Raw genomic sequence first — 14180 nt, 5'->3', positions numbered from 1 at the left:
TATACAAAATATTGTGGCAAAATCTTGAAACATATAAAATATGGACTAAAATTGTCAATCTATAAAAAATATTGTGGCAAAATCTTATAACATAAAAACTATACTATTACTAGGGACCATTTCTATTAATATAGTATAGTATAGTAATAATTAAAGCAATATCATCATCACCGATCATCAAACGTCCATGGCAAGATGGCAAGAATCACCTTGGTAGCATCTTTCTCTATTTTTTTAATGCTAATGTGCTTTTAATGATTACCATGTAGGCATGTATGGCCAACATTTTTGTATCAAATTCATCCTTATACTCAATATCTATACCTCCCACATGTATATAAACATAATCTTTTACTTATGTATTGTGAATGTGTCGTTAGACGTGCTTAGAAAGAAAGTCTATATGAAAACCATAAGGGTATGATTTTAATAAGACCCATTTTTTCTTTTTCTTTTTTGTTCTACAGATACATATCAAAATTATATCCTCTACCATGTAATAAATCTTCCCAATACTCTGTATTCTGTAACACATTCTACCACGAGTTCAAAATAAATCAATCGGTTAAAAATAAAACAAATTTATACACACAATTTAAGAAAATGTTGATCAAGTTTAACACTCCAAACTCTAACTAATTTTCTCTCAAAAGAAATTAAAACTAGAAATTCAAAATGGTTAGGCGAAAATTCAGTTCTCAGCATTTTCATTTTCATTTTCATTTCTTGTATGTTTTTAATACGTAGGTGAGTTAGTTGTGTACATGTTTTGAATGAATGATTGTGAAACTCAAACAGCAATAAGCTCTCTTCTAATCATCTAATGTGATTTATATTATATTAGCTCCATCTGAATGAACCTCCTTGCACTTCTTGAAACCTCTTCTTTAATAATCTAAAGCTACTATTACCTTTTTCACCCCATTTCACCGATGCACTTCTTAAAAACTCTGATCCCATTGGGATTGGTGACTTTGGAGTTGACTCGTACGATGCTGTCTCAACATAATCTGTTGCACATACAAAATACAAAATGAAGAAAATCTCAAAATATTTATTTATTTTTTTTCCCTTCCAAATATATTTTATTAAACATGATCACCTGAAGATGCAGGCAAGTGGTATTGTAATTTTAAGAACTTAGAGGCCTCTCCGTCTTTCTTATGGCATAAAACACGTATTAATGTGTCCACGTCATCCAATGATCTTTGTCCCTGAATTTTGGAACCAAATCCTGTTGACAAGTTTTCACTTGCCATCATCAACATATGAATCACTGATTCTGCCTGGAAAAAATATATATATAAATATATAAGCACATTTTAACATGTTGTTATTATCATAAGTAGAAACAAATTTGGGATGAAGGATGCATACATCGAGAGAGAAAAGGCTTAGAATTTGATGGGCAAGTTTTGATTCCACTTCCACCAGTGAACGGGGAAGACCTTCTCCATCAGCAACAAAAAGGTCCTGTTTATTAAATTAAATTATTATTTTTCATTTTTTTTTTTATTAAATCATAATCTGGTTCTGGTTAGTTTTAAGTTTTAATGTACCTGTAACATATTGAGATCATCTTCCATCATGATGATATCTGAATCAGAAAATGCACGGGAAGGACCTCCATCCAGAAGTATCCAAATGTACCCTTCCTATAACATGAAAAATGTTATGTTAATATCTGAAGAAAAAAAAAAACCTTCGGTAATAAATATCTTAATGTATCATAATTCATACCAGGGCTGCCCTACAAATACTAGCCACCACCATATCTCTAAGCGTATCATCAATCAGACCACATACATGGTTAAGAACCTGCAAAATGCTCACCAGATTAAACCATAGTATGCATGTATGTATGTGTGAAGAGGGAAAGATAGAGGGCTTACACTATCGATATGTGGAAGTAAATTTTCCAACCGAGATCCTTCAACAGTGCCATGATATAAACGGAGAAGAAATGAATCTCTCAAATCCCAGAAGATAATTTTGGTTCCTAAAACAATGGATTTACATTTCAGACCTTGCCCTTGAATAACATATAATAGAATATAATGTAAAAACAATACTTTCATTTTTATTTGTTTATGGCCAAATTCCACAAAAACTTACTTTCATTTCTTTCTATTACTTTCAACTTTTCTTTATTAAGACATCATATTTTGAAGATTCTACCCAATTAGAGCATTGTATTTTCAACTTTTTTTTTTCTTATTAGGATAATTATGCTTTGAAATATGCTTGTTATTTGGATAAAAGTCCAGTGTTGTAATAGGAAGAAATGGAAAACTGAAAGCTAAAGCAAACAAATATAAATGAAAGTAGGTTGCTATTTCTTGCATGAACTCACCAATTAAGTCGCATATTTTTCTGATAGCATCGGCTACTGAATCCCTGATGCTGTCAAAGGTGGCTACAAATAGTTCATCAAGTGATTCACTGTCAATGAGCATAGAATCTGTTTTTCCCATAGTAGATGTCCATGATTTTTTAATTCCATCTTCCAGTAAATTAATTTGCTTCTGCATATACTATATAGTATATACCATAACAAAATCATATTATTAATTACAATATGTGACATGGAAATGGAATATAATTGGCAGCTGGCACTCACTTGAAGAGTATTTAATCTGACACACAGCTTCACAGCTGTCAACTCTTTTAATTTCTCCTCAACTTCCTCATCAAGAAATACACTCTCAACCACTTTTTTCTTGACTATTGGGAACATTGCGTCCTTGTAACGAGTCAACGGAGGGGCAGCAGGATATAAATGGTTCTTTTCAACTAAATATATAATTATAACTCAGATCAATAGTTTATAAAAATTACAAATCATACATTAATTATGGTATATAGATATAGATGTGTGGTACCTAACTGGCTAAACAATTTTAGCAAATAGCCATCAAGGGCATGGAAAATTATTGAAAGCAATGCCTGCAAGTGTGATATGTCCATTGGAAGACTCAGCCCGAATAATTGGTCAACAGTCTGCAAAAGATGAAACAAAAATAAATAAATAAATCAAAAGTGAATGTTATTTGTAAAAAGAATCGAGTGTAATTTGTTCATGATTTTGCATACCTCCTCTATGATCCTAAAAACCTCTACAATTGAAGCTGCTTGCTTCTGCTGATTGGATAAGGGTTCCCAGACCTGAAACATGATTAAAATGTCCCTCTTATTTCACCCTATTTTATTAATTACCATACATTTACAGAGTAAGGGCAAAATTGTAAAATCGGACCATCAATAAAATACAAGTCATTACCTCAAGGTGGAAAGCGCGTCCTGTCCATTCGAGTATGCGTTCATGTTGCGAGATAAGCCAATCCAGAATGATCGGGCGGCTTATTTTATTAATCTGCATGAGTTTAGCATGAAAAGAGATGGGTCATAATTTATAAATTTATCTAAATGAAAATATTTGGTTATATACATATTCTACAAGAATTCATAAGAACTAAAGATAATAGAAGCTCATTAAACCCAAAACAATATCATAATAAAAAAATAAAAAATAAAAATACATTTTCTAGTTATTTTAGAGAACAGAACTGTAACTAAATCCATTTCCCCTGCTAAAGAATGAGAAGTAACAAAGTACACATAAAACAACTAGGTTATAATTATATCTTTTAAAAAGGAACCCTCAAAAAATCAAAGGCATTATTAAGGTTCTAAAATTCACTAACCTGATAGAAATCAACAGAAAATGACCCAGCACCATTTTTTTCATCTTTAGATTTAAAAGATTGAATCAAGTAATGCTCCAAGCGATGAGCTGAAGAAAGCACTGATATAGCATCTACAGAAAAGGATACATCTTCTAGAAATGGTTTCTACAAAACAAGCATAACCAAATTATTAAGATGTTGAAGCTTGATGAAAAATAGAGATAGAGGCAATTTTTGAAATTAATCATAAGAACCAAACCAGTCTTTCTCCATAAAACTTGTGCAAATATACAGAGGCCACCATCCCTGCATCTGGACACCATTGGGATAAGATTGGTGAAAAGACAGACACTTCTCTTTCAGCAATAACTTTTAATTCACTTGCAAGTATAGCCAATGGATGCTTCCCTTCCATTTTAGATATAAGATTTATGGTATCTTCCACCCGCCTGCATGTAGCTTCAACAGATCTTTCAACATAAACCCTAACCCTAATTGCAGCAGAATTATCTGTTGCAACAGCCAATCCCATAGAAACTAGCTTCCGGAAAAAAGCTGGCTTCTGAAGAGGAAATATAACAAAAAGGGAATGATTAGTTGAGTACTAAAACTAAAAGAAACAAAAATATAATCAGACAAAAGAAAAAGGAAATAACCTCACTGAAATGCAGGTGATAATCTTGCAGCCTGTTGTCAAACCAAAGGTTTATTGAACAGAATACTGCTTGCACCAAATTGCATCTGGTTTTGACACCATTGTTGTCAATAGTACAAATTACTTTGTCAATACATTGTTCCTCATTTTCATCTATATGATTGGCGGATAAAACTTTCTGCACTTGAAGGTTTGCTTGATCTAGTAGTACCATTTCTTTTGTCTCGATGAACTTCAGTAATCATAAAAAAAAGTTCATTAAATCAAAACTAAAAGTGGAAATTCTCACTAAAAGGAAGAATTTTTTACCTGTTGGAAAAGCACCCATCCATATAAAGCATCATGCATCTTCTGAGTTATGCCTAATGTACCCCAAGTCAACTTGATAAGCTTTAAATAATCCGCATGTTCCTATTACAAGATCAAATTATAAAGATCAAGAATCAGACCAATAGAACTAAACATAGCAACAAAAAGAAATACACCTCGATGAGCTGTCCTTCATCCAGAATGTCAAATACTCCAAACAGTAACTTCTCATAGAGTCTTATGTTTAAGTGATAACCAGCATTCCAGTAAGATGTATGAGAACTCCCCCTCATGGATGACAGAGAGGATGCCACCTGTCTAATAGCTAGTAGCACTTCAGTACGATCAGCAGGAGTCATGATGATGTTCCATTCCTACAGTTGTCAAATAACTAGTTCTCATGAACAACACTAAACTCAGAATTGTCAGAATACACAAAGTGATAGATGGAAATATTAATTACCTCTGGACTTCTGATCTTGTCAAGTAAAATCCCAAGTTCTTGCATTTCAGGATAATTGACAGATGCAAAGAGTTCTTCTAGAACATTTGCCTATATGAAATATATTCAAGTTACAGCAACAAGAAATTATTTAAATTTTAAACCATAACATGACATTGGCCATACCTGGCGTTTCCTCCATTGTGTGTATGATCTTTCAACCAGAAAATCATTCAATTGTATGCCACTTAAGAGCTCAATTGAGATTTGAGGAATATCAAGTGGTACATGTGGCTTTCTCATAGAAAACTGCATCAACTTTTGCCTAATGCGTTCATCCATTGCCTCTGATATCTAATTAAACAAGTGAACAAACATTGTTATGACATGTGTTAGATTATTCTTTTTCTTTTTTTTATATTTCTCTTTTGATGATGATAGTGATGAATGGGAAATGGTTCACCTGCATCTGAGCACGAATGGTGTCGATGTGCTCAAATTGGTTTTCAACAGAGTGGGACCTCATATGTCTTCTATCTCTCCTATTTTTTAACCCGGTTAGAAATTTAGAACCCTTATCTTTCTTCGGGTTCTCCAAAGAATGAATTGTGATCCTAATGTTCAAAAAAAAAGATCAGATATTCACATATGATTATCTATTTATAAAAAAGTAAAATTCCAAAAAGCCACTTTTATATTAGATTTTTATCAATCTTTTTTCCGTACATATGAAAGCTCAAAGTCAAAAAGTAAAATATAGAGTGAGAATGAGAGAGTACCCAGAAAATGAAATGCATGAAAGCAGTACTTCATAGGCAGATTCCCGCAAGTCATCATCCGATAATCCTTAAAAGTTACTAAAACTATGTATCAGTCACTCAAAAAGAAAACCACAGCATCTGGTTATAGAATTGAAGAAGAAGGACAGCAAATACCTGTTCTTAAAACAGGGAGTCCTAAAGAAGGTACATCCATATTTTTTGCAGACTTAGAACTTGAGGGTACCATATATGGATCATTCACCCCAGAAGTAGTTGCTTCTGAATCATTAGAAGAAACATGGGGAATAGATGAATGTTGTCTAGCACTGTTGATCTCAACTGGGGGTGGCACTCGTCTAGGTGGAGATCCAGCAGATTCTGGTGCAGACACAAGAAAAAAAGAATCCCCTGATTGGGACTGTATCTGCAGAAAATCCCAAATAAACTGTCACAAAATTCACAACATCTGCAACCATGCATAATGGTACTGATATCATATTACCAATTAAGAAATCCTTAGTCCTATCTAATTTCTTGCAACGCCAGAAACAGCATATTGAAGCCTTACCATTGGCGGGAACATAGATTCATCAGTGTGCTTTGTGGTTGCTTTAGAAACATCAAACACTCCACCTGATTACAAGAAAATATCATAACTACAGTAAGCTACATGATAAAAACTGCTTTAAAGACTAAAAATAGTATAGAATGCTGCAAAATGGAGATTTGGGGTTCTAAAAAGTTAAATATCTTCGTATAAAGTTCTAATTTGATATGCATTATGTTTAATCTTGGGCGGAATGAACAGACTACTTTACAAGGGAATCCCATTGACCTCTACATCTTTGACCAAACCCTAATAGATACCAGAAACAATACTCCCAACAACTTATGTTCATTGATTATCAATATAGTTCATTGGTTATTAACTTATTATAGTGTCCCCACTTCGGTTCCACAAGCAGATATGAATTTTGAACTTCAGTTATCAACCACTTTACTTTTAGCTGCAAAAGTGATATTGATTCAATATATTCTAAAAGACAAAATGCTAACCGCGCTAAATTTTACACATGAAAAGATTGCCATAAATATATAAATTCGGTGTTATATGGAACAAAAAACATATCATTTCTTTTTCAAGTGATTGGCATGACATGGTATCACGAGTCAACAAGCATGAAATTTAAGGAGCTTTCGATTACGTTGAAAATCAAAACCATTGACTCATACAATTACTTTGCCTTCACTTTAGCTTACAGCAACAGCTTCCTCGGTCATTAAAACAAACAAAAACTACTTAATAAAATAACAAAAGCTAACTAGGTAAGAAAATAAGAAACTACCACCGGATTTTATGCATTCGAGGACATAATCGGCGCTGATAACATCGAAATCGATGGCGGAACCAGGAAACTTTCGAATATCCGTGATCAGCTCTGAAGAGACTATGAAGTTAAGGAGCTTCCGGCGATCGCGACGGTAGCGCTGTAGCAGAGGAGACTCCATATTTTGAGAGTAATTTGGGATTCTCCGCTCACATGTTCGGAGTGTACAACCAAATGATGCAAAGGGGAAAGAAAAAATTTGGAGACGCGCGAAGATAACAAATAACAAACGGCGGGGGTAATTGGTAATTGGGTACGGCCGGATTCCTTGACCTTTTTCAGGCTTCTTTTCTCTTTTCCTTTTTTATCCCTTTCTCTCTCTTTGAACGGTCAGCTTACAATAATTATTAATAATTATACCACTTAAAATAATAGGTAATATACCAAAAAAGATAGGGTATTTTTAATTTATTTTAATTACTAATTTACCTATTTAATTGTTTTTTAATAATTGAATCATTATGTTTTCTATTTATTAAAAAATTAGTTTTTGTTATGGAATTTGGTAAGTAAACAAAAAAATATATTGTTTGGAAGGCAGACTATATAATTTATGATTTTACTAGATATGAGACTAATGTATGACATGTATTCATTTAAAGGAAAATTTAAATAAAAAATTCAAAATATTAAAAAGGTTTGAATTTATAAGAAAAGTAAAAAAAATATTGAATTATAAATTAAAGTGTTTTTTTTTTTTTTCAATTTAAACAAATAATTTAGATAAATAAACAAAGGAAATTAATGAAACTTTAATTTAGTAATTTTAAAAATAGAATGAAAGTCCGTTAATGAAATTTATATGCATTTATTATTAGATTTAAATAATATGTGGAATTTAATAAAATAAAAAATAAAAACCCATAAAATGACATGTGGATAAAAATTAATTTAAAATAACCATAAAATTATATGTAGTAAAATGAATAAAAATATGACATGTGACAAAAAGATCTTTATTTATTAAGGTAGACTAGATACTAAATAATTGTTAACAATTTTATGAACTACTAAAATGAAAGAGATTGAATGTGGAAACATTTGCTAGTCTTCTCCCCTCACGACTACTCAAAATATTTATTTTAACCATAGCATTTGGGATATTTGTTGTATTAGGGTTTCTATGAAAAAAAAACATTTGTTATTATTGACTATCTTTTTGGTTTTTGGATGGATTGTGACCTTTTGTGGACTTGGGAAATAAGGATTTCGATATGGACAAATTGTCTTAAACGGTGTATCATGTATATTGATAAAACATGAGAAAGTATGCATAGATAATCAGTACGTGTTTATACTATTTGTATTTGATATTTTTTGTTTCCTAACATCAAAAATTATGAAGCTCCTCAATAGAGTCCAAAATATCATATATTAGAACCCTAAATTTATGTTTGTAATTTTAAAAGATTTAGTTTTTCTATTATAAAGAATTTTACACCATATTTTGTTAGACATTTTGTCTTCCATCTAATATAATTGAATCTTGAGTTGAATGGCATAGAAAAAGCAATATAATTTATATCATGTGTGTCATGATGATATTGTGACTACTAAAACAATTGTTGCCTACTAGATGGGAAGTTTGTTATGAAAGACTAAACGTGCCATAATATGAATTATGAACATTTAAAGAGTGTGATTTTATAATTTCAATATATATATATATATATATATATATATATATATATATAGAGAGAGAGAGAGAGAGAGAGAGGTTATTGTATTCTAATTAATTATTGTATGGATGTAGGATTGATTATAGACCAATCATTTTAGTTATTTTAAGAAAGTGATTAATATATATTATTGAATTAAAGATAAATGAAAAATAACATCTAATTTCATGATAAGGGTATTTTAGTCAATTAAAATAAAGTTTAAAAAAAAATTGCAGATTTTATGGAATAAATAATTCTCTAAACTTTAAAAATCTGATTTTTTTTTATAATAATTCTATTAAGAACAAATTACGCGAATGGTCCTTTAGGTTTTGGATTTTTCCCTAATGTAGTCCCTACGGTACTTTTTTCCCTCAAATAGTACCTATGGAACATAAGTTGCACGCGTTTGGTCCCCGAGTTGGATGTTCGTCCATTCCAACGTTAAGTTGCTCCATGTGACTTGCACATGAGGGTATTTATGTCATTTTAGCCTAAAGGACCTTTTCTGAACATATAAAATAACAGTTATATCCATTAAGGTGGTGGGGTTTAGTTTCAGACATTGACTTTACACTCTATCTCTTTCCCCAAGAAAACCTTTTGATCATCCCATCTTCTTCAATCGTGAGTTCTTATCGTCGTCGGCCGTTACAGTTCAACTGATTGAAGGGTGTATCGAGGAAAATGGTGCTCACATTATGATCTTTACGTCCACGCTACACCCAACCACCTGACCTACGTAAAGAATATGGTAAGCACGGACCTTGTAATGTTAGGTTTTGACGAAATGTAATTTTTCTTTCCTCCATCATTAACATTTTATTGTTCTTGAATGTTCACAGGTTCTATTTCAAGCTTTTGCACATTCAAGATAAATCATGGAGGTTCGTTCACAAATACGGTATCTGGAAGGTCATACATAGATGGGCTTGTTGATCACTTTGATTTTGTGGACATGGATGTGTTTTCAGTCCACGAGTTAGATGATATGATGGCAGTTTTAGGGTACAATGATGGAGGTATAATGTTTTACCATTTCATGATCCCAGAGACAGACTTGGATAGTGGATTGTTACCCCTTGGCACCGATCAGGAAGTCATTCAGCTGGCAAGGTATGTGCTTAATCATAAGGAAATTAATTTGTACATCGAGCATGGAAATACTAGAGTAGTTCCTTACTTTAAGTCCCCATTGAAGGTTCGTATTGAGGAAGTTGAAGGGAATGATTCTCCTGAAATGAATAGGGTTAGAATGAAAAGGAAATCAATTGGGTCATGTAGTAAGAAGTTGGATTTGAATGAGTCCACTGATTTGTCAAAGTTAATTGTACCCTATGAACCTGTAATAAACAAAAAAACACTCAGTTGATCGAGAGAGTGATCTCTTTAGGGGGTACAGTTTGAGGATAACTATGGTAAAAAAAAATGTTGACACAGGGGATGAGCACCAACCAAAAGGGGATGTTGATCCAGTAGATGATTATGAGGTAATGGGGGATGTGGACGCAGAATATGGTGGGGGAAAAATTTACATGGTGTTGAGTTTTTTGAGGATGAATACAGTGGAAGCAATGAAAGTGTTAGTGAGGGTCCTTGGAGTGAGGGTAGTAGGAGTGAGGGTAATATGATAGATGATGAGAGTGAGGACGAAGACTTCTTTGTGGATTTAGAAAATATTGTAGATGATGTGGATGTTGATATGAAAGAATTTCATATACATGTTGATGAAGATGTTGAGTGGGTTCAAAAAACCACCAAGGAAGCAAGTGGTAGTGGTGTTGACTTTACTGAAGGTGAAGATTTGGAGATCATAGACCCAAAATCGTTTGAGTCACCTATTATAGATGAAGATAACAACAGAGAGAGGATGTTGAAAGACATAAGAAAGGAAAAAAGTTGTTCTGAGGATGTAGTTCATCAAAAGGCTTTCACATTAGGACAGAAGTTCAAAACAAAGAAAAATGTGAAAGAGGGCCACGGACAAAGTCAAGGACTGGATTCAAGGACAAAACAGTAAATATGAAAGAGGGTAAATGTCTTTGGGTTGTACTAGTGTCTAGACCTAAAGAGACAGATGGCTATGTAGTGAACACCATAGTTAGTGAACATCGGTGTGTGCAATCAAGAACCATTAAAGCTTGCAACTACAAATTCATTGCAGCAAACATTGTGAAGCAAATTGAGAGTAATCCAACCATTCCAGTCAATGCACTTCAAGAAGATCTCATCCAAAAATTCGAGATGAACATGTCAAGAATGAAGGTACATTGGGCAAAGGAATTGGCTCAGAAGCATGTCGTTAGGGGTTTTCAGAAACAATATGCTATTTTGAGGGACTATGGACTAGAGTTGATGGAAAGAAACCCAAGTACTAATGTGAAGATCGATTGTTACAGTGAGCCAAATTTAAATTCTGATACAAGGACATTTAGGAGAATTTACATTTGTTTAGGAGCATTAAAGGAATGATTTAAGGCTAATCTAAGGGATTTCATAGGGTTGGATGGTACTTTCATGAAAGGTCCCTATCCTGGTCAAATTTTGACTGTCGTAGGGGTAGATTCCAATAATGGGATATATCCTCTTGCATATGCTCTTGTTGAGAATGAAACCACCAATTCATGGACATGCTTTTTGGAACAACTTGGTGATGATCTGGATCTTTATGCTAATTCAAACTTCACTTTCATCTCACATAGGTAGAAGGTACATATACTTCAATTTAATTTGATATGTTGTTATTTAGTCAACTAAGTATTGAAATATTTAAATAGGGTATCATTCCTGCAATTGCCAAACTTTTCCCTCAAGCTGAGCATAGGTTCTGTTTGAGGCATATTTATGAAAATATGAAAAGGCAGTGGAAGGATAAAGAGCTCAAAGATTTGGTGTGGGCATGTGCAACTGCTACTACTGTAAGGCATTTTGAGAAAGCATTAGAAGAGCTAAAGAAATTCAAAGTTGAAGCTCATGATTGACTGATACAGATTCCTCTAGCTTATTGGGCAAGATCTCATTTCTCAGGTTAGTACTTCATCTTTCCTTTATGTTAACATTTACTTGTCATTGTTAGGATTTGTTCTCATTTTATATTATATGACTAAACAGGGAGGGCACATACTAACATCTTGTTGAATAACCTGTGTGAGGTTCTGAATGGAAAAATACAAGGTGGGAGGGACAAACCTATCATTTATTGTTTGGAGTTTATTAGAGAGTATTTGATGAAGAGAATTTGCAATGTACAAAGAGAGATTGATAGATGTCATGGTCCTCTCACACCAACTGCCACTAGTCTTTTTAATCAAATGAAAAGACAAGCACAAAAGCACAAGTGTATTTTCAATAGGGTTAAAACTCAAGTCACTACTCATTGGGGTGATCAGTTTATTGTGAATTTGGATGAAAAAACATGCACATGTAGACATTGGGAAATTACAGGCATGTTATGCTCATATGCAATAAGTGCAATATGGGACAAGATTAAACATGGAGCAAAGAATGTTCCTGAGTTGGAGCATTGGGTTCACCCATGCTACTGGCTAGTTACATGGGCAGAAGTGTACAAACACAAAATTGAACCTATAAATGGTAGATTGATGTGGCCCAAATCACAATGCCCAACCAAGTTGCTTCCACCCAAACATGTTGTTCAGGTATGTCTTCATATATCAATATAACTGCAGTTTTTTTAAGAACAACAATTTAATCTTATGTACATTTGTAGGTGGGTAGGCCCAAGAAGAAAAGGAAGAGGGCATATGATGAACCTACTACATAGGGGAATAAACTGTCCAAGAGGTGGACCATTGTCACATGTAGAAAGTGCAACAACAAAGGGCATAATTCAAGAACTTGTAAAGGTCAAGGTGGCCCTAATGACAAAAGAACTGAAGAAACCGGAGGATAGAAGTGAGGATGGGGGTGTTGTTGAGAACCATTAGGTCTTTTGATGTAATTTGCACTTTACTTTTATGATTATGTTAACACATATGTTTATGTACCAAACAATACTTACTTTGGGCTCCTTATTTTGTATGGTCATGCATGTTGACCTTGAATCATTGTACACATAGGTAAACTATGAAACAATGTCAACTGCTGTTGTGATATACAATAACATTTTTGTTATATTCTTGTTCTTGTCAACTAGTATTTGTGATATTCAAAGTGTATGGTCATGCATGTTGAATTAGTGTTCTTGTCAATAATATTTGATTGCACAAAGCCATGACACAATAACCTTGTTCTTAAATTAAACCATTTGATTACAAAAAGACTATAACATTAAGACAACATTAACCAGAACATAATTTACTGCAGTCAAACTCAAAAAAGACACAAACGTTACATAAACCATGCTACAATTTCCTGTCTTCAGACTCAAAATAAGACCTCCAATACATTAACCCTATGACTACGACACTACTTCTTGCATTCAGACACCACATTCAGAGGCAACTTCGACCATGCTTCAAGTAATGAATTGCAAAAAGACTCCAACTGAAGAGAATGATTAACTTATACATCCTAGCTTGCAATGTGACTTGTTGAAGAGATTCTTGGAGCTTGTTCATAGACCTAATTAACCCAGGTATCACTTCCACCAATCTAGGGCACATCGGCTCATCAAACCACCCAATCCAACCACACATTCTCTCATTACGAATACAAGACCAAAATCGCCTTCCAGGGTTGCGATCTGACCAGGAAGTGACGATGGCTAGATCATGATTTCCACAAGCACATATCGACATTTTCCACAACTTTCTTTCTCTAACAGTAGTAGTGATCGATTGAATTAGGAGGAATAACAAGAAGAAGTCATATAAGCGTTAATTTATATGTTCAGAAAAAGGTCCTTTAGGCTAAAATGACATAAATACCCTCATGTGCAAGTCACATGGGGGCAACTTAACGTTGGAATGGACGGACATCCAACTCGGGGACCAAATGCGTGCAACTTATGTTCCATAGGTACTATTTGAGGGAAAAAAGTACCGTAGGGACTACATTAGGGAAAATCCAAAACCTAAAGGACCATTCGCGTAATTTGTTCTTCTATTAATTCGGACATTCTAACAGAATGTGATTATGGTTATCATACAAAAAACATTTTATTCCGATGTTATTAATATTACTAAAATCATTAATTACATTATTCTTAAAGAATACAACTATGAATATAAATTACATTTTTTCGGAAATTGTTGATTATCATCATAACATTCTTGAAATTGTTGTAAGAATCATCATCTCCTTCTTGTAACGACTT

General features: G+C 33.4%; 2 protein-coding genes across 3 annotated transcripts; one reads left to right on the top strand and one right to left on the bottom strand.

The window, feature by feature from the left end:
• Positions 1-679: 679 nt before the first annotated feature.
• On the bottom strand, positions 680-7469 carry LOC145091415 (DNA topoisomerase 4 subunit B (DUF810)). 2 transcript variants are annotated; one of them, XM_079029126.1, is made up of 23 exons: positions 7200-7469; positions 6422-6486; positions 6028-6277; positions 5872-5938; positions 5556-5706; positions 5279-5446; positions 5114-5203; positions 4827-5024; positions 4651-4752; positions 4343-4573; positions 3946-4248; positions 3705-3851; positions 3281-3373; positions 3094-3165; positions 2883-3000; positions 2621-2793; positions 2354-2534; positions 1893-1999; positions 1741-1818; positions 1560-1655; positions 1378-1473; positions 1103-1286; positions 680-1010 (listed from the first exon to the last, which is right to left on the bottom strand). In XM_079029126.1, exons 1-23 carry the CDS (start codon positions 7360-7362, stop codon positions 841-843), a joined length of 3303 nt encoding a protein of 1100 aa, XP_078885252.1. In that variant the 5' UTR covers positions 7363-7469; the 3' UTR covers positions 680-840. The 2 variants fall into 2 exon arrangements, with proteins under 2 accessions (XP_078885252.1, XP_078885253.1); XM_079029127.1 differs by having other exon boundaries at positions 7203-7469.
• A 3950-nt stretch (positions 7470-11419) lies between these two features.
• LOC145095012 (uncharacterized) lies at positions 11420-12686 on the top strand. Its single transcript, XM_079032955.1, has 5 exons — positions 11420-11604; positions 11763-11820; positions 11893-11929; positions 12014-12561; positions 12633-12686. Exons 1-5 carry the CDS (start codon positions 11420-11422, stop codon positions 12684-12686), a joined length of 882 nt encoding a protein of 293 aa, XP_078889081.1.
• The last annotated feature ends 1494 nt before the right edge of the window (positions 12687-14180 follow it).

Source organism: Lactuca serriola, chromosome 3, assembly GCF_051521515.1.
Source record: "Lactuca serriola cultivar US96UC23 chromosome 3, Lser_US96UC23_V15, whole genome shotgun sequence".
Classification (NCBI taxonomy): Eukaryota; Viridiplantae; Streptophyta; class Magnoliopsida; order Asterales; family Asteraceae; genus Lactuca; species Lactuca serriola.
This window is presented reverse-complemented; position numbering and strand designations above follow the sequence as displayed.